Source organism: Sceloporus occidentalis, unplaced genomic scaffold (genome assembly GCF_023333645.1).
Source record: "Sceloporus occidentalis isolate IW3139 unplaced genomic scaffold, rSceOcc1.0.p SCAF_2, whole genome shotgun sequence".
Lineage (NCBI taxonomy): Eukaryota > Metazoa > Chordata > Lepidosauria > Squamata > Phrynosomatidae > Sceloporus > Sceloporus occidentalis.
The window spans coordinates 50,501,631-50,521,993 of NW_028316982.1; the positions used below are offsets into that span (position 1 = coordinate 50,501,631).

General features: G+C 45.6%; 1 protein-coding gene across 1 annotated transcript in view; it reads right to left on the bottom strand.

Moving 5' to 3' along the window:
• Positions 1-1,900, bottom strand: part of RAB6B (RAB6B, member RAS oncogene family) — an 87,502-nt gene extending 85,602 nt beyond the window's left edge. Inside the window, exon 1 of the mRNA XM_089509356.1 lies at positions 1,612-1,900. Within this exon, the coding sequence (XP_089365482.1) occupies positions 1,612-1,681 (70 nt within the window). The 5' untranslated portion in view covers positions 1,682-1,900. The remainder of the gene's footprint in view (positions 1-1,611) is intronic.
• Positions 1,901-20,363: the final 18,463 nt, after the last annotated feature.

Sequence of the window (20,363 nt, forward strand, 5' to 3'; positions counted from 1 at the left end):
GATGCTGGGAAAAGGAGGGGATGATGAGAGTTGAGATCTATCGGGAAAAAAAAGCTGGGCTAAGGCACAAGGTTGCTAGGAAGGAAGAGCCCTTGGGTGTGTCCTTCCTTCTCCCTACTCCTTCCTTTTTGGCGCAAGAAAAGACAGCAGCCTAAAAAAACCACCCAATAGTCTTCGGGGGGGGGGCAATAATCTATTGGAGATGGGGGGCCAGGAAATGACAAGAGAGCCCATTTTAATAATTCATAGGGTATTTTAATTATTGTTATGTTGGAATTGTTATGTTCTTGTTGGGGAGGGAGGGGATGATGGGATTTAATTTTTTGTGTTTAATTATTTTATTTTGTATCATATGAATTTTATGGCTGTTGTAAGCAACCTTGATCCTGTGGGAGAGGCGGGATAAAAATAAATTTTGTTATTATTTCCTAGGATGGTACCTTTGCAGTCTTCCCTCATATAGGGCAACTTACAAAAGGGTGGCAAGCATGACCCTCCCTAGCTTGGCAGAGGCCAAAGAAAATGGCTCTCCTATTCCCACCAGCCATGATCCCCCCCCCCAAAAAAAAACAGATGGAGGGAGAGAAAGAATTCCATTTGTGCACACTCTGGCTGCATGCGCACTGCAGACATAACCCGGTTTGATCATGCTTTAACTGCCACAGCTCAATGCCCTGGGATTCTGGGAATTGTTGTTTGTTGCGGCACCAAAGGTCGGGATCAAATCGGGTTATGTCTGTAGCGTGGATGCAGCCCCCTGCCTTAGCTCTTGCCTGCTTTCTCCCTTCCTCAGGAAGGGAAGCCAAGGAGGGAAGAGGGTGGCCATTTTCAGCCCAGCTCATGGCTCCCAAGGCTTGGGCGTTGCTCAGGGATGGGCAAGGCTTGGCAAGGCCCTGCCGCAGCAGCAGCAGCAGCAAGGAGGGTGGCCAGGTGTCCTCCTCAGCTCCAAATGGAGGGCCTTCCAGGGGAGAAAGGGAGGCCATGACCACAGGGCAGCTCCAAAAGACTCCTAGAAGTGGAAGTCCAGGCTCCTCAAGGATGCTCCAAAGAGAAGGTGTTGTGGAAGATCTCCTGGAGAGAAAGTGGAAATGGAGGAAGTGTCATGGAAATAAGGAGTGCCTTGGCCCAAATGGAGGACGTTTTGGACTTCCTCCTGGAGAGGAGGTGGAAATGGAGGGCAGGCCCTAAAAAGGGGCCTCCTGGGGGGAAAAGGAGGGCCTCTGGTCACCCGGACCTAAAGCCCCGGCTTCTTGGCCATGCTCCAAAGGGAGGGCATTGGGGAATTCTTCCTGGAGGGAGAGGGCTGGCATGGAGACTGGGTCCCAAAACCTCTTCTTCTTCTTCTTAGTCTGTGGCGGCCAAGGAGGCCGTGTCTGGCCAACCCTGAGCCCCAAGCCCTCCCTGCTGCTTAGCCATGGTCAGAATGGAGGACATGAGGGAAGAGAGAGGCAGCTGAAATGGAGGACGGGTCCTGGCCCCCCTCAGCAGCAGCAGCAGCAGCCCTTACTTTGCAAGGAAGGAGGGAAGGAAGGAAGGAAGGAAGGAAAGAAAGAAAGAAAGAGGAAGAGAGAAAAAGAGAGCCCCCCCCCTCTCATTCCCCCTTCGACTCACCGCTTTGCTCCCCCAGGAAGACCAGCTTGAATTTCCGGAGCGGGTTCCCAAAGTCTGCCCCCGTCGACATGGCTCCAGCAGGAGAGGCGAGGGCTCCCCGAGGGACGGAAAGGGAGGGGGAGGGGGGTGTCAGGGCTTCCTTCCCTTTGGCCCCCGCTCTCTGCCTGCTCTCTGGGCTCTGCAAATCCCCTGCTGCTGCCTGGGATGGAGGAGCTCTTGGAGCAGGGAAGGAGCTGGCCCCGGCCTCGGCTGCCTCTGCCTCCGCAGCGCCTGCGCCCCCGCCCCTTCCCCGGCTCCCCTGATGTCATGCCGGAGCAAAGCAGCAAAGCAAGGCGGGGCTGCAAGGAGAGCGAGGCGAGGGAGGAGGGCTTCTCCAGGAGGGGAAGTCCCGGGCTGCTCAAGAGGAGGGCCTGGAGAGAATGGAGGACGTGTCCTGGGAAAGGAGGACCTCTGGCCACCCTGAAGGAACAAGACTCCTCCTTCGACAGGCTCAGAAGGGAGGACGTTTTGGCCTTCCTCCTGGAGAGAAGGCTGAAAGGGAGGGCCCCTAGTCAGCCTGAGGAGGGGGAACACTCCTCACTCGCCCTGGGCATCCCTGCTTCTTAGCCAGGCTGGAAATGGAGGACAGGCCCTGGAAAAAGGAGGGCCTCTGCTCCGCCTGACCTAGAAGCATTCCTGTCAAGCAGTGCCAGTCCCGCCCTTTCTTCCCCAGGGGAGAAGAAGGGGCTCGGCTGTGGGTGCAAAGTGGGGGGACACCATGCTTCCCCAAACCTCTGCCTTGCCGCAGAAACCGTGGGTGGCATTTGCCTGTGTCCCATCAAAATGCTGAAGAGAGAGAGGGAGGAGAAAGGAGAGCCCCCATGGGGGCTTTAGGGGTCTTTAAAGTAAAAGTAAATTCAAAGGAAAGCCCTCCCTCCCCCAAAAGCCGACCAGGTTGGCAAAGACAGCCTTCCTTCGGAGGGCCCACTTTGCCCACTCTCTCTATCACAAGTTTGGCTTGTGTTTCTCCTATTCCACCTGGAAGAAAGAAAGAAAGAAAGAAAGAAAGAAAGAGCAGGCTTACAAGACCTGGATTTTCCACAAGTGTTGGCAAGGAGTGATAGCTCTCCCAGCCAAAGGGGCCACTTTGGTGTGTGGACCGTACCTGGGGGCACCCCAAGGTGGAGGGACACCACTGCTCCCCAGACATCTCCCCTTGGGCAGAAAGAGGCCCAGGCATCCATTTGCCTGTGTGCCACTAAAATGCTGAAGAGGGGAGGGGAGGCTGAGGGGGAGCAGAAAGGAGGGAAACCAATGTTTACATTTTAATTTTTCAAAATAAATATTAAAATTTAATTTTCCTTTAAAAAATTACTTTTTTTTCTTTAAAAACATCACATTTTACCAAATGTTCACTTCATCCACATTAAACAATGCATATGGAAATGCATTTAGGCTGTTTGTATGATACTGTAATTTAAGGGTATAATTTTAATTTTGCTTGTTGTTTTATGTCACAACCATTGCCAGTGCATTCAGTGATACGCAGGAATTGCGGTTCATGAGTCACATTAGTACCAAAAACATTGCAAAGGATTCTGTGTGGGGTGGTATATGGGAGGAAGTCAGGGGGGGCATGAGTTACTGCACCAGGTGACACCAAACCTAGTGAAGACACTGGTCTGAGGGAGTCAGGAAGCCCCCACAAAAACTTACCAGGTTGGCAAAAGCAGCTTTTGGAGGGCACACTTTGTCCACCCTGTCCTAACTTCTGTTTGTGCTTCACCTATTCCACCTGAAAGAAATAAAGAGGATAGCTGTACAGGAACTGGAGTTTTCAGAAGCGTTAGCTAGGAGTGATAGATCTCACAGAGAGGAGGACCTGGTTGCTGATGGTGAAGAGAAAGGACTAGAGCCACCCTGGATAGAAAGGGGTCTCACCTTAAGCACAAGAGAACTGATCACCACCCCTTCCATCCTTTCTTCCTTCCTGTATGGGGGCCACATGGCTCTCTTGTGTCCACCCAAGTGTACCCTTGTCTTTTATTCCTGCCAACTGGCACCTGCTGGCACCCAAGTGGGGAGGAGGAAGTGTGTCCCCAGAGGAAAAGAGCTGGATGATGGTGACATCAGATCTTGTTACTCTGGGGTAATTAATCCAGAATTGCTACCTCTTGCTCTACTTGTTGTTTGTTGTTGTGTGCCTCCATAGAATCACAGTTGTAACAAGTGACAAGAGCCATCCAGCCACAGAGTTAGAAGAGACCCCAAGGGCCATCCAGTCAAACCCCCCGCCATGCAAGAAGACACCATCAAAGCACTCCTGACAGATGGCCATCCAGCCTCTGCTTTAAAACTTCCAAAGAAAGAGACGCCATCACTCTGTGAGGGAGTGTGTTCCACAGTTGAACAGCTCTCACTGTCAGGACATTCTTGCTAATGTTGCAGTGGAATCTCCTTTCCTGTACCTTGAAACCATTGCTCCAGGTCCTATTCATAATGCAACAAGGGCATCTTCTGAACATCCTCATTTTAAACTCTCTATAAACTTTATTTATATACTAGCAAGATGCCCGCCCAATGGAGAGAACAGCTTATGGAAACATGTCCTAACAAAAAGGAAAAGTTTCTTTCAATGTTTCCAGCATAGAGTGGAGAGAAAGATATAGGGTGCATCTACACTTGAGCTTTTCTCTCAACTGGATCTTTTCCCCTTAATCTTTCTTCCTTTGATTTCCTGTCCCATTCTATTGTCCCAGCTGTTCAGGACCACTCCTACATTAGAAGAGGGTTGAGTAAATACCAAGACTGGTGGGTGCACATCTTTCCTCCACTAGACACACTAATTCTGCTGAGAATTAATTCTCTCTCTCTCTCTTATTTGGTTGAAAAAAGCACCCCTCTGCTGCCTTTTGGGCCCAGGAGAAGCTTTTTTTTTCTTAATCAGGAAGTGGCTCAGGGGAAGGCAATGACATAAGTAAAAATGACCCTAATCTTGAGTCATTTAGCTGGACCCATTGTGCTTTATTGTACATTGGCAGAAGGGCGCCTCCAAAAATCAGTTATTTTTATGCAGCCAGGATAGCAGTGAAACAAGATGGCAGACACAGGTAACAAACAGAGTAACAATATAGTAGTGGTACTGTGCCAGTCCAATGTAAAACAAGGAAACAAAAATTAAGAAAAATAATTATCTTCCAAGATACTAGGAGAAAAACAGACTTAAACTCCAGCAAAAGAATTTGACAAGGAAGCAAACAGAAAGCAGAGAATTAAAAGGAGCAATAATCCAGTAAAGATTAATTGCAAGGGAAGAAGGGCGGGGGTTATTGCTAAACAAGGAATAACAATTTCTTTATCTGAGAGGACAACTAACCAGGAATGCTGGTTAGCAAACTATGAACAGATCCCAAAAGGACAAGGAGACTGGGAGAATGCTGGATTAAATTGTTGTGACTAGACAAAAGGTGACCAAATTCTTCACTGCAGTGGTTGGATAGCATACCCTCCAATATTCTACAGATGAAAAGTGATATACTTGTGGTTAAGCAACCATCAGAGTGCAGTGAAGATGGCAATGGTTATTAATGAGAATGAACACACGAACTAGAAGGGGCTGCAGGGACTAGTTTTCTTTTACTTTACCCTGCTATCTGACATAGCGGTTTGAGTATTGAATTTATGACTCTGAAGATCAGGGTTCATTTCCCAGCTTGACCATGAAACCGACTGCGTGACCTTGGGCAAGTCACACTCTCTTAGCTTCAGGTGAAGGCAACGGCATACCTCCTCTGAACAAATCTTGACAAGAAAACCCCATGATAGGTTTGCCTTAGGGTTGCCATAAGTAAAAAATTACTTGAAGGCACACAACATACACATGTGCATACATGCGCGCAAGCATGCGCACACACACACACACACACACACACACATGTAAGATGGAAGGGTAGTAGGAAAAGAAGGATATCAAATTTCAGTTGGACAGGCTCAATCAAAGAAGCCACTGCCCATGTTCTGCAAGATCTGAGCAGGGCTGTTGAGGATAGGAGGTCTCTCATTGATAGGGTCATCATACGTTGAAGTCACCATAATGTAAAGGCAGCTAACAACAACTGGGAAGGGCAATTCTGCACCCTCCTTTCCTCTCTCACACTGAGTTAATTGAGTGCAAGCTACTTTTGCACTTTGAAGCTTGAAAAAATAGAGAGGGAGGGAGGGAAGAAGGAAGGAAGGAAGGAAGGAAGGAAGGAAGGAAGGAAGGAGAGATGGATTGAAATTGGACAAATGAGCCATGAGACACAAAAAGTACATGCATTAGATGCATTCTAATTTATGAAAGTTAATGCTGGAATGACTGTTAATCAAAGGGTGGATATACCTCAGGTTTGTATGATTATTTTTCCCTATAGCCTCACGATCACCAACTAGATCATAGTGCAAAAGATATACACATAACAATGAATAATTAACATCTCACACATTAGCCACATACAGAAACCTACTCCCATTCACCCCTAGCTTGCTTCTTTTCAGCAGCAGAGGCATCACAGGTGTGTGTGTGTGTGTAGAAGATGCAATCCCCACCAATTGACATCCTAAGGGGATCACACCACTCCTTTGCAAACATCTGCCTTTGGGCAGAAATGGACTCTGTTTTCGCCTGTGTCCCTTTAAAATGCTAAAGAGATGGTTCAAGTTGGGTGACACTCAATGGGAGGAGAAAAGAGAGGGCCCAGATTTATTTTTAAATTAAATCTTACATTTTAAATTAAAAAAATATTTTTTTAATTTTTAAAATTCTTTTACAATTTTCTTTTAAAACATCACATCTTACCAAATTTTCACTTTAACTCATGAAACTATGTACATGTAAATATATCTAGACTGTGCATATTATATTGTAATTTAAAGTTATAATTTTAATTTTCCTGGTTGTTTATGTCCAAGTATTACCATCACATTCAGTGATATATGGGAATTATGATTTATGAATAACATTAGTACAAATAACATTACTAAGGATTCTTTATGGGGTGGTATGGGAGGAGGCCAATGGTAGGGGTAGCACCATGAGTTACCACACCAGGTGATGCCAGCCCTTGTGACGCCACTGTTCAGCAGTATACTGTAGGATAAGGGAGTCACTTTCCAGTACTATTTTTTTTAACACTTGGGAATCAGAAATCCTTGCTGAAATACTTGCAAATCACTCAGTGTTCTCTGAGTAGATCCAGATTTACATTCTGCCCTGCTCTGTAGGACTGGAAGCTGCCTAGTTGTCCTCATCTACATGTGGCATTGTTAGGTCCTGTATAGGACCTCTTTTTATTAATGATAAATAGGCCCTTCATTTTTCACAGATTTTTATCAGCAGTTTTTAATATTTGAGAAGTGCCAAGGAATGGCCTTACTAAAAGTAAGCACTGATGTCAAGCTCTTGCATAGTGCATTTTCATCAGTAAAAAGTGAAGTGCTTTAATTTCCTTTAATGGCCATAGCAGTCCCATTAAGAGAAGAGGTTAGGGTTATTTTTTAGATGAGAAACTGAGGTTGCAGTATGTTGACTATGCTGTCAAGACTAAGAGCCATCTACCAGAGCTGAGAGACAAATATTAATTCAGGCCAGGCAACCCTCCCAGCTTTGAATAAAAATGTCCATGTTCAGTGATCTCAAAAGGCCAGGTACCAGGTAATGGGAAACACCTGAATCTGAGACCCTAAGGAAGTGATGTCACATTGCCAGACAAATAATCTGATCTACTACCTGTGTTATCCCTTCCTTTTGGTAATCCACTCCAGCTGCAATCATAACAGGAAAGTACTTTTGTCAGAAAACCCCATTTCTTCACAAAAATAATTACAGTAAACCTTGCAGAACTTGTTCTGCCAAATCAGTCTTTGAGAAGAGAGTGCTGTTTTGGGGGGGGGGGGGTCATCCTTGATTCTTTGTGGTTTGTGTGTGTGTTTTATTTCTTGCCATTGGATATACTGGCTAGACCTGCTAGGACTTGTAGTCCAACAACATTTGGTGGCCTCCATGATTTCCACCCCTTGCTTATTAGGAGTGAGTTTCCCATGGCCTTCCAAATGTTGTTAGGCTCCAGTCCAATGGCCAACAGCCAAGAATGATGAGAGCTATAGTAAAACAACATATGGAAGACCAAAGATTCTGTACCTCAGGCAGGACTAAAGTGGATTTTGAAATTTGCTGCTCTAAGGGCTTAAGGCAACAACAACAATTAACTAACCAACTATATATGTAAGTGGACACCAGATAGGAAGTGGAAATAAGAAGCTGGCTGATGCTCAGTTCCCTGTGTAATTTTATTTTTCTTGCTTTGTAGCCGAAAGCTGGGTGGGAGGAGAAGAGAAAAAACTGGCAGAAATCATATGAAGACAAGTAAATGCAAACAATTTTTTAAAAAATAACGCACACGCACACACACACACACACACACATATTTAGAGAAATGCAAACAAAGTTAACTACTGATATGGTTTGTTATAAATATATGTCTAGAAAAAGCTCTTGTGGCACTGAGTTAGCAAAATGCTGCCTTTGGGATGTGAAGGGCAATGACATCTACTGAAGCTTGAAAGGGGAATCCAATAAAAGAGCCAGAGATATCCAGGGCCGAACGAAACTCAAAGGCCATTTAATCTTAGGCAGGCACATTTATTTTGAAGGATACAGAAAATATCCTTCTGCCGTCAATAGGAACGGTGGCTTCAGCTTTGTCATGCAGCAGCTTAGTCTAATCAGCACATTGCCCAAGCAGATGATGTCTGGGTATGTGTGCATATTTATTTATATTTATAATAAGTAATATTTATGTTTTATGTTTGTTATTTAAATTTATATCCCATTGATATGCAGTGAGTTCAAGATGACCTAAAGTACTTTCTTTCTCTTCCTTTATTCTCACAACAGCCCTGTAAAGTAGATTAATTTGAATTTTCTTTTACTTGAGCTGCATCTGCACTGCAGAAATAATCCAGTTTCACATCACTTTACTTGGCATGGCTCAGTGCTATGAAATTCTGTGAATTGTAGTTTTATGAGGCATTTAGCCTTGTCTGCCAGAAACCTCTGGTGCCACAACAAACTACAAACACCAGGATTCCAAAGAATTGAACCATGGCAGTAAAAGTGGTGTCAAACTGGATTATTTCTGCAGTGTGGATACAGCCTTGGTTACTTATTTACCTTATATCATACTTTTCTTCCAGAACTGAGACTGAAAGTGGTAGAAACTGCATCAACAACAAGATAATTGAATATCCTTCAAATTACAAGTCCCCACAACCACCACTTTCCCAGTGTAACAGGTCAAAGGGGTGATGGTCTCAAAGGAGGACCTCCAGGAAGCAGTCTTTGCCACTTTATGTCCTGTGCTCATTACCATTCCATGTTTGTGTTTGTATGTGCCTTCAAGTCGCCTGTCAGTTTATGGCAACCACCCATGGATTTCATGCATCAAATTCAGTAGATTCAGTTCCACAAATTACAGTGCTCTCTAAGCCAGTTGATCTCCACAGTCTGGGCAGTCAGTTTTATAAACTGTTTATTTCCAATAGATAAGCCTGTGTGGTGTCATGCCGTGCCTCTGGTGCTGCGTCCAGCTATGTGCCAGTGTGGCTATGGTGCCCTTTCGAGGGGGCAAAAAGGAGCCGCTTTTTGCACCCTCAAAAGGCCGGATTGGGGTTGCAGCATGAGTTGACATGTTAACTGTGGGCTGGAACAGACCACAAAGGATGCCTTCAGGGTGTCATCAGTGTACAGCATTTAAATACTGAATGCTCTGATGATGCCCTGAAGCCGCCTGGAAAATAGGCAGCCACCCAGACATGTGCACCTTCAAGACACTCTGGTGGCAGAGCATTTATGTAAAGTGTTTTATATTATTAAAGCAGCAAAATAAAATGAAAATAAGAATATCAGATTCTCCATCCTCACTTTTTTGTTTTGTTCAATTCCAGCTGGTCAGGACATTTCCAAATTCCTGGAAATTTTACATCTCTAGACACAAGGCAGGCCATGTGACATACTGAGTGGTCTCCTCTAACACCTTACCGCCATTTCTTTTCCCACTTTGTGGCATATGCCACCTCAACAGTGGCCTCACTCCATCTCATGGTAGGGCTGGCCCAGAGTTCCTCCCGTAATGAAAGAAAGAAACCCTCTCCAGTAGTGGGCTAAATGTATTTTGATGATATTTTGTTTAGAATGATTTCATACACTGCCACACTCAGAACAGGCAGTACAAGACTGGACAGAACAAGAGGCTGACAGCGTAAGGCACTGTCACATGCTCCTAAATATCAGGAAGGCAATAATATGGGCTTAAGCGCTAAGCAGAGAGCCATCCACTAGAGGGAGATGCCTACACTATATATTCAATCTGGTTCCTTTAACTTTTCATTTATCGCTCTAGGCATTATAATTTCAATAGGAACAGGGCAGAGTTTGAAAAGAGGATAAGACAGAGATAGACCACTGGTATGACATTGACCTTTTCACACTTCGCAATTACAGCACCATGATTCCACTTTAACTGTCATGACTGCATCTTATGGAACTGTGAGATTTGTAGTCAGGTGAAGCACTAGAGCTCTCTGACAGAGCTCTCTAACCATCCCTCCCTACATTTCAAATCTCAGGATTTCAAAAAATGGAACCATGGCTGGAATCACAGTGCTATAACTGTGTGGCATGAAAGATCTTTGAACTTTGACAGGGAGAGAACAAGTGAAGCTGTATGGCAGCAATGGCCTGCATACATGTCAAGGGCACTTTTTAAGGGTCCAGAGCTCAGCAGGGACCCATGCAGCATGTCCTCCTTGCCTTATTTCTCCTCATCCTTGCATCCTGTTTATTCATCCACCTTTCATTCTGGCCCAGTGTGGAGTCTTCCTATGGTAGAGCAATTCTAATCTCCTCTTTGCAGTCCTTGAACCTATGACCAGAAGCATACAGTTCAAAATGCTTTATTGTTGACTTTGGCCTTGGATCTCTTATTCCTCACTTTTACAGCAATGGGCTCTAATCAAGCTGAGTGTCTCCAAAAGCAACATTATATCCCAGCCTACTTACAAGCCTCTTTCTTCTCCTTTAATGCAAGGAGCCCTTCTGGAAACCATGCCTTTGGGGTTGTAAAACTCCTAGCCCCTGGTTCCCAGTTGTAGCTGGGGATGTTTAGCCTGGAGAAAAGAAGGTTAAGAGGTGTTATGATAGCCCTGTTTAAATACTTGAAGGGATGCCATATTGAGGCGGGAGCTAACTTCTTTTCTGCTGCTCCAGAGACTATGACCTGGAGCAATGGATGCAAGCTCCAGGAAAAGAGACTCCACCTCAACATTAGGAGGAAGTTCCTAACAGTAAGGGCTGTTGGACAGTGAAACACACTCTCTCGGAGTGTAGTGGAGTCTCCTTCCTTAGAGGTCTTTAAACAGAGGCTGGATGGCCATCTGTCGGGGATGTTTTGACTGGGAGTTCCTGAATGGCAGGGGTTGGACTGGATGGCCCTTGTGGTCTCTTCCAACTCTATGAATCTGTGATTCTATTCCCAATTGCAGGAGTGTCTCTCACCTATTCTAGCTCATTCTTCTGTAAAATTGTTCTGGCTTCCTTGCCTTCCTTGCCAGTTTTTCCTCTCCATTAAATCATGCTTCCAGCCAGCTCACAAGATAGCTACAGCCTCACCATTCAGCTGCTGCTGATTCCCCTGGTCAGATGTTTGTTGAATCTCCCAATTTCCCAATCTCCCGTCCCTGAAGGTTTTGTTGTCTTTCCATGTCTCCTTACTTGTGTCTGCAAGCCTCACCCCCAAAGAGTCCTTCCAGCTTCTTACACCTAGACAAAAATGGTGGTGTGACATTTGCTCACTGGCTGTCTGCTCATTTTATCACACAAGGCTAAAAAGCAGAATTTTAACAGGAGGAAAGCATCTATGGCTGGTACTTACGTATCATACAACATTGTGTGTCCTACTACTGCCTTGCATTCCATTTGTTACTGCAGTGCACCTTTTCACTGACTGATAAAACAGATCATGCAACCATGAATTGCCCAAGATATATCATGGGGAAAAGTGTGATATGAAATGATGCCAAATCAGTATGTTTCCATTCTTAAACTAGGACAATTGTGGCTGGACAACAGGCTGGTGTGATAAGGTTCTACTCTCAAACAAGCAAGTGGCAGCAATGACCAAGAGAGGCATCGCTTCTCAGCCTTTTGGCTAAGATCAAGGGCGTAGTGTCTGTAGACTAAGGACTTTATCACATGGTCAAAAAAGACAAGAGCATAGCATGATGCTCCCATCAATATTGCGTAATAGTGCAAAGATTTTCACATGACGTTGCACGATATCATGATTACCCTGCGATTATCATGTGAATAAAGAGGAATCCAAGCACCGCTTTTTTAAAAGTGTTGCTCAAATTCTTCTTTATTCACGCAGCGCTAGAATGCCTGTTTATTCATGGGATAATTGTGCGATAATCATGACGTTGCATGATGTCATGTGATCATCTTCGTGTTATTGCCCATTATTGACAGGAGCATACTGCTATGCTCCCATCTATTTTGTCAGTCTAATAAAAGTCCAATGAGAGGCTAGTGAAGAAACAGCATTTGGAGCTGCCCTTCAGGAAGTGCTTCCCATTTCCTACTAAAGAACAGATAAAACAATCCCCTGCCTATGAATAAATATGTTTTTCTCTCCTGACAATTTTCTGGATGTAGATGTAAAGGGATTAGAAGAGTTAAAAAATTGAGCACCACTGGCTTTGATAGTTAGGCAGCATCTCATCCTCAACATAATCCAGTCTTCTGCCCTAGTCCTAGAAGGCACTGTGGTCCAGTGGGAACAAGGGTTTCTCATCTCTAGTCAGTGCTAATTGCTTCAGGAATGGATATGGCAGTACACTGCTACCTCGGGTTACGAAATTAATTCGTTCCGCAATTCCTTTCGTAAGCCGAAAATTTCGTAACCCGAAACACATTTTCCATTGAAAATAACTAATGCGTTCTATGACCTCAGACTGAACCTGCAAGTCAAAACAAAGGCACAATAGAGGCCTATTAAGCTAAGTACCCTACAATACAAGTTGCCTGAGGCACTAAAGAGCTTAACAATGACTGGCAGGTCCATTCTAAACTTTCTAAAGGATAAAGAAAAAAAGTTTTTTTCTTATCTTTGATGGTTCTGGCATCTCAGAGTGAGGCAGGAGGAGGAGGAGGAGCTCTCAAATCATCACACCCATGACCAAAGCAACCCCAAATCTAAAAAAGCAACCCCATGGTCACACTCTATGGCCCACATCAAATCAAGGCCAAACTTTCAAAACTCACACCCCACACCCCACACTCTCAAATCATCACACCCATGACCAAAGCAACCCCATGGTCACACTCTATGGCCCGCATCAAATCAAGGCCAAACTTTCAAAACTCACACCCCACACCCCACACTCTCAAATCATCACACCCATGACCATACCACCCCAGAACTCAAACCCAAAGGCCAGAAACCCCAAATCTGAACATGCAACCCCATGGTCAGGCCCATTCTAAAGGATAAAGAAAAACAGTGTTTTTCTTATCTTTGCTGGTCTTGGCATCTCAGAGTGAGGCAGGAGAAGGAGGAGGAGGAGCTCTCAAATCATCACACCCATGACCAAAGCAACCCCAAATCTAAAAAAGCAACCCCATGGTCACACTCTATGGCCCACATCAAATCAAGGCCAAACATGCAAAACTCACATCCCACACTCTCAAATCATCACAGCCATGACCAAACCACCCCAGAACCCAAACTCAAAGGCCAGAAACCCCAAATCTAAAAATGCAACCCCATGGTCACACTCTCTGGCCCACATCAAATCAAGGCCAAACATGCAAAACTCACATCCCACACTCTCAAATCATCACAGCCATGACCAAACCACCCCAGAACCCAAACTCAAAGGCCAGAAACCCCAAATCTAAAAAAGCAACCCCATGGTCACACTCTCTGGCCCACATCAAATCAAGGCCAGACTTGCAAAACTCACAGCCCACACCCCACACTCTCAAATCATCACACCCATGACCATACCACCCCAAATCTAAAAAAGCAACCCCATGGTCACACTCTCTGGCCCGCATCAAATCAAGGCCAGACTTGCAAAACTCACAGCCCACACCCCACACTCTCAAATCATCACACCCATGACCATACCACCCCAAATCTAAAAAAGCAACCCCATGGTCACACTCTCTGGCCCGCATCAAATCAAGGCCAGACTTGCAAAACTCACAGCCCACACCCCACACTCTCAAATCATCACACCCATGACCATACAAAAGTGTTTTTCTTATCTTTGCTGGTCTTGGCATCAGAGTGAGGCAGGAGAAGGAGGAGGAGGAGCTCTCAAATCAACATAGCCATGACCAAAGCAACCCCAAATCTAAAAAAGCAACCCCATGGTCACACTCTATGGCCCACATCAAATCAAGGCCAAACATGCAAAACTCACATCCCACACTCTCAAATCATCACAGCCATGGCCAAACCACCCCAGAACCCAAACTCAAAGGCCAGAAACCCCAAATCTAAAAAAGCAACCCCATGGTCACACTCTCTGGCCCACATCAAATCAAGGCCAAACATGCAAAACTCACATCCCACACTCTCAAATCATCACAGCCATGGCCAAACCACCCCAGAACCCAAACTCAAAGGCCAGAAACCCCAAATCTAAAAAAGCAACCCCATGGTCACACTCTATGGCCCACATCAAATCAAGGCCAAACATGCAAAACTCACATCCCACACTCTCAAATCATCACACCCATGACCATACCACCCCAGAACCCAAACTCAAAGGCCAGAAACCCCAAATCTAAAAAAGCAACCCCATGGTCACACTCTATGGCCCACATCAAATCAAGGCCAAACATGCAAAACTCACATCCCACACTCTCAAATCATCACACCCATGACCATACCACCCCAGAACTCAAACCCAAAGGCCAGAAACCCCAAATCTGAACATGCAACCCCATGGTCAGGCCCATTCTAAAGGATAAAGAAAAAAAGTGTTTTTCTTATCTTTGCTGGTCTTGGCATCTGGTCCTGGCATCTCGGAGTGAGGCAGGAGGAGGAGGAGGAGGAGAGGGGCAGCCCAAAAAGCCAAATTTAAACCAATTCAAGCAATTTAACCACTTCAGCCAATTCAAGCAATTTAACCACTTCAGCCAATTTATCCAATTCAAGCAATTTAACCAATTCAGCCAATTTATCCAATTCAAGCAATTTAACCAATTCAGCCAATTTATCCAATTCAAGCAATTTAACCAATTCAGCCAATTTAGCCAATGCCACCAATTTAACAAAGTTAACCATTTTTTTAAAAAGAATTTGGTGTTTTTTTTAAGGGTCACCTTTTTTTTAAGGGTCACCTTTTGCCTTCTTGGATGACGGTTCTCCCTCTCTAGTGAAGAACTGGTCCAAGGATGTCTGCTTTTGCCGGCCCTTAAGCAGGTTCTTAAAATGGCTAAGGCAGACATTATCAAAATGGGCAATGGCATGGCTGGTGAGCACCTTCTCAGGGTGGTGCTTCTCCACATATGAAGCCACATTGTGGAATTGCCGCAAAATGTCTTTAATTTCTGCCGTTGGCAAAGATGCCCCCGCAGCCTCCTCCTCCTGGCCCCTGTCGAAATGGAGCACGTCCTCATCCACGGCCGAGTGTTGCATCGCCGCCAAGGCCTTCAGGTCCTCTGTTGTCAGGTCCTCGTTGTGCTCCTCGATGAGTTCCTCCACGTCCTCGTTGTCCACGTCGAGTCCCAGGGACCTTGCGATGGAGACGATCTCGTGCACCTCTTCCTCTTCACCTGGCTCAGCACCCTCGGACTGTGACCCTTCCAAGGAAGAAGCATCAGGCCACAGCTTCCTCCACGCAGCAATCAGGTTGCGCCTGGTGATCTCCTGCCAGGCCAAGTCCACCATCTTCAAGCACACCACGATATCAAAATGCTGCTTCCAGAACTCTCGAAGGGTCAGCTGTGTGCTCTCCGTCACATCGAAGCAACGCTTGAACATGTGCTTTGTGTAGATCTTCTTGAAGTTGGCGATCACCTGCTGGTCCATGGGTTGCAAGAGGGAGGTCGTGTTGGGTGGCAGAAACTGGACCTTGATGAAGGAGAACTCATCAAGGATGTCCTTCTCCAGGCCATGCGGGTGCGCAGGAGCATTGTCCAAGAGGAGGAGGCACTTCAAGGGCAAATCTTCTTCCTCCAGGTACCGCTTCACTGTCGGGGCGAAGACACTGTTGATCCACTCGACGAAAAGGAGGCGTGTGACCCATGCGCGGCCATTGGAGCGCCACATCACTGGCAACCTGTCCTTCTGGATGTTGTGTGCCTTGAAGGCCCTTGGATTTTCGGAGTGGTACACCAACAGGGGCTTGACCTTACAGTCCCCGCTGGCATTGGCACACAACGCAAGTGTGAAGCGGTCCTTCATAGGCTTGTGGCCTGGCTGTCTCCTCTCCTCCTGGGTGATGTAGGTGCGGCGAGGCATCTTCTTCCAGAAGAGGCCCGTCTCGTCGCAATTGAAGACTTGCTGCGGGACGTAGCCTTCCTCCTCCACCATGGCCTTGAACTCGACGACGAATGCTTCGGCGGCCTGGTGGTCTGCGCTGGACGCCTCGCCGTGACGGACGACAGAGTGGATCCCGGTCCTCCTCTTGAACTTCTCGAACCAGCCACGTGATGCTTTGAAGTCCGGGGTGGCTGGCTCCTCCTGCGAAGAAGTTCCTTCATCTGCCTCCCTGCTGGCCAGGTCTTCGAAAATGGTGATGGCCCTCTCGCAGATGACCGAGGTGGTCACAGTGTCCCCGACTCGCTCCTTTTCCTTGATCCAGAGGAGAAGCAGGCGCTCCATCTCCTCGTGCTTCGGTGTCCTCTGCTTGGCAATCGTCGTCACGCCTTTCGCTGGAGCCACAACAGCTCTGATGGCCTCCTTCTGCTTGAGGACAGTGCCAATTGTCGAAGGGTTTCGTCCATACTCCTTGGCAATGTCCACCAAGCGCACGCCCCTCTCGTGCTTGGCGATGATGTCCTTCTTGTCCTCCAAGGACAAGGGAGCCCTCTTCTTTTTCTCACCGCTTGGCTTGGGAGCCATAGCTCAAGCCTAAAAAGGACAAAAGGCACAGGCACTGAGCAAAAGCCACAATTGGAAACCACCCCCACCCCCATGGTCACACTCTCTGGCCCAAACTTGCAAAAGTCCCACCCCACACTCTCAAATCATCACAGCCATGGCCAAAGCACACAAGAACACAAGCCCATAGGCCAGAAACCCAAAATCTGAAAATGCCACCCTATGGTGGGACTCTCTGGCCCACATGAGACCATGGCCAAAGTTTCAAAACCCACACTCCACACTTTGAAAACAGAAAAAAAAAACCCAGCATGTCAAGCCCATAATCCACACATCTGAACATGCCACCCTAAAAGGAAAAAAAGCCGAAAAAGGCAAGCCAGCATGTCAAGCCCATAATCCACACATCTGAACATGCCACCCTAAAAGGAAAAAAAGCCGAAAAAGGCAAGCCAGCATGTCAAGCCCATAATCCACACATCTGAACATGCCACCCTAAAAGGAAAAAAAGCCGAAAAAGGCAAGCCAGCATGTCAAGCCCATAATCCACACATCTGAACATGCCACCCTAAAAGGAAAAAAAGCCGAAAAAGGCAAGCCAGCATGTCAAGCCCATAATCCACACATCTGAACATGCCACCCTAAAAGGAAAAAAAGCCGAAAAAGGCAAGCCAGCATGTCAAGCCCATAATCCACACATCTGAACATGCCACCCTAAAAGGAAAAAAAGCCGAAAAAGGCAAGCCAGCACGTCAAGCCCATAATCCACACATCTGAACATGCCACCCTAAAAGGAAAAAAAGCCAAAAAAGGCAAGCCAGCACGTCAAGCCCATAATCCACACATCTGAACATGCCACCCTAAAAGGAAAAAAAGCCAAAAAAGGCAAGCCAGCACCCCAAGCCCATAATCCACACATCTGAACATGCCACCCTAAAAGGAAAAAAAGCCAAAAAAGGCAAGCCAGCACCCCAAGCCCATAATCCACACATCTGAACATGCCACCCTAAAAGGAAAAAAAGCCAAAAAAGGCAAGCTAGCACCCCAAGCCCATAATCCACACATCTGAACATGCCAGTAGCAAAACCCACAATCCACACTTTGAAAACACACACACACAAAAAAAAAACCCAGCACCCCACAGCAAAAGCATGGTCACACTGTCTCACCCCACCCCACCCCACAAGAAGAAGGTAAAAATCCATCAACCTACCTGTAGAGAAATTCCTGATGGCCGGTCTTGATCGGAAGATACACCTGGCAAAGGCAGAAAAAGTCCAAAGGCCAGGAAAAGTCCGAACCTCAAGTGGAACCAAAGAGTCAGAGCTCAGAATATCAACTCTTCCTCACACAGTCCACAGGGCCAGACAAAGGAGCAGATCAATGGAAGCCGGCTTTTGTATCTCAAGCCAGGCCACCCCCCCAATTTCGTTAGCCAATCCAGATGATCAGCTTGATTTCTCAAGCCAATCACTGCTGCTAACGAAATTCAAAATTCGCGCCAAAGCTAACCCCTAACCCAGCCCCCTTAGGTTTCCGTTAGCCCTGGAAATCCCTGGAAAGCCTGTAGCTGCACTTTGCATCATTTGAATTTCGCGCCGAAATGAATTTCGTAACCCGAAAAACATTTCGTAACCCGAAACAGTTTTTTCCAATCCACGTTTTTCGTATCCCGAAAATTTCGTAACCCGATCATTTCGTATCCCGAGGCACCAGTGTATAGTCTTGGTCACCATTGGTATTGCTTGTTCAGCAGCAAGGCTTGCTCCACACTGGTGTTAGAATCTGATCGAATTTATCATGAGATGTGTATATGGTTGAGTAATTAGTTTTTAATGTAGTGATATAAAAGGTAAAGTTTTCCCCTTTGTCAAGGTTGTCATGTCCAACTGTAGGGGGCAGTGCTCATCTCTGTTACTAAGCCAAAGAGCCAGAATTATCAAAGATGACTCTGTGATCAAGTGGCCAGCATGATGGATGTTACTTTCCTACCAAAGTGGTACCTATGTATGTACTTGCACTTTTATATGCTTTCAAACTACTAGGTTGGCAGAAGCTGGGACTAGTGCTGGGAGCTCATTCCATCACATGGCACTTGGGTCTTGAACTGCCAATCATCAGAATCAGCATCTTAACCGGTAAACCTTCACGTAATATAGTAGTAATATGTAGTAATATAGGAGGTATTATTTTAAAATTGTACATGTGTGTAATGTAGATATGGGTGATGATGAGAGGTGTAGTGTTAGGAAAGGACCTTGATCATGGTTTATAGTGAAGATAATTGCTTTGTACAGGAATTCACAGATGTATATGGGATGCTGTTTCTCACAAGAGATGTAGAGAGGGAAACTGAAAGTGTTTAAGGGGGCCTGGGTGATTAGACCACATATGTATTGATTTATGGGCGAATCATAGCCAAATCTGCCAAGTTTTAGGGTGGGGAATTGTGGATATGGGATTGATGTTTGGGGATGATAGTGGTTCTGTTTGCAAACATCTTCCTACTAATACCTACAGTTGTTGGAATAAAATTCTTTGCTGTTTGAAATACAGAAGGCTGGTTCACAGAACTGTGGGGTGGGGAAGAGTGTTCTTTGACACATAGTGTTCTCTTATTTCCTTTTTATTGGATTCAGTCCAGATTTTCTTTCTGTTGAACTGAATTCTCAGAAATTCATACATTTATAATGGGGAACTGTTGTCAAATATTGACACTGGCAGTTTCATAATTTCAGTTCTCAGTTTTTAAAAAAACCTGAAGAACAATATTTATTTGCTGTGCTTAAGCCAATCTTAACTGAAATGAATGATTTTCCAGTCACAATACAAGATGGGAGTTTCTGACCTCCTGTTGGTAGAGAAAGCTTATTAAAATATAACGTACATATGATACAAAAAGAGCAAAAGATGAATAAAGCTCATGCTATAAGAGTCTGAGTGAGGAAGCTGCCTGTGGTTTTTTTTTTTGGGGGGGGGGGAAGGTGGGATACCATTTCAGTTTTCCCTTTTATGTACCACAATGCTTTAGGCCAATTCTGTCAATAGGTTTACACCCTTGTAAAAATTTCTGAAATGTGGATTTGGCAGCCATGCACACCATGCAGCCAGAACTTCAGGTGTTCAAGGAGAGCGGGGCAATAAGTGGGTCAAGGAGCCCATTTTCTGCCCCTGGGACCTTCTGAGGAACACACAGATTGCTAAAAATTCCAATAAACAAAATAAGTCTGGAAATGGGTAATCTATTTTGGTTTTGAAAATTAGTATTTTTGATGTTCTATAATGCTGGGGCCTTTGCAAGCTACTGAGGTGAATTGCCACTCCTGGAGGCTTCTAAGAGGTGTAATTCACCTTTTGGGGTCAGAAAAAGGGGAATCTGGGAATTGTGAAAGGGCTCAAGGCTGTAAAAAGTAGCATTGAAAGGCCACATGTAACCCCAGCATTCATTTTTCCACTCCATAGAGCACGTATGGGCAGATTACATCTTATACATAAAAATATATACGAAAATCCTGATGGTCAGTTCATATGACCTCATACATTTTGTTCACATTTACAAGCATGGCGCTGTTGGTATGACCACAAATGCTCTTCAATAGCCAGTCAGCCATATCAGCT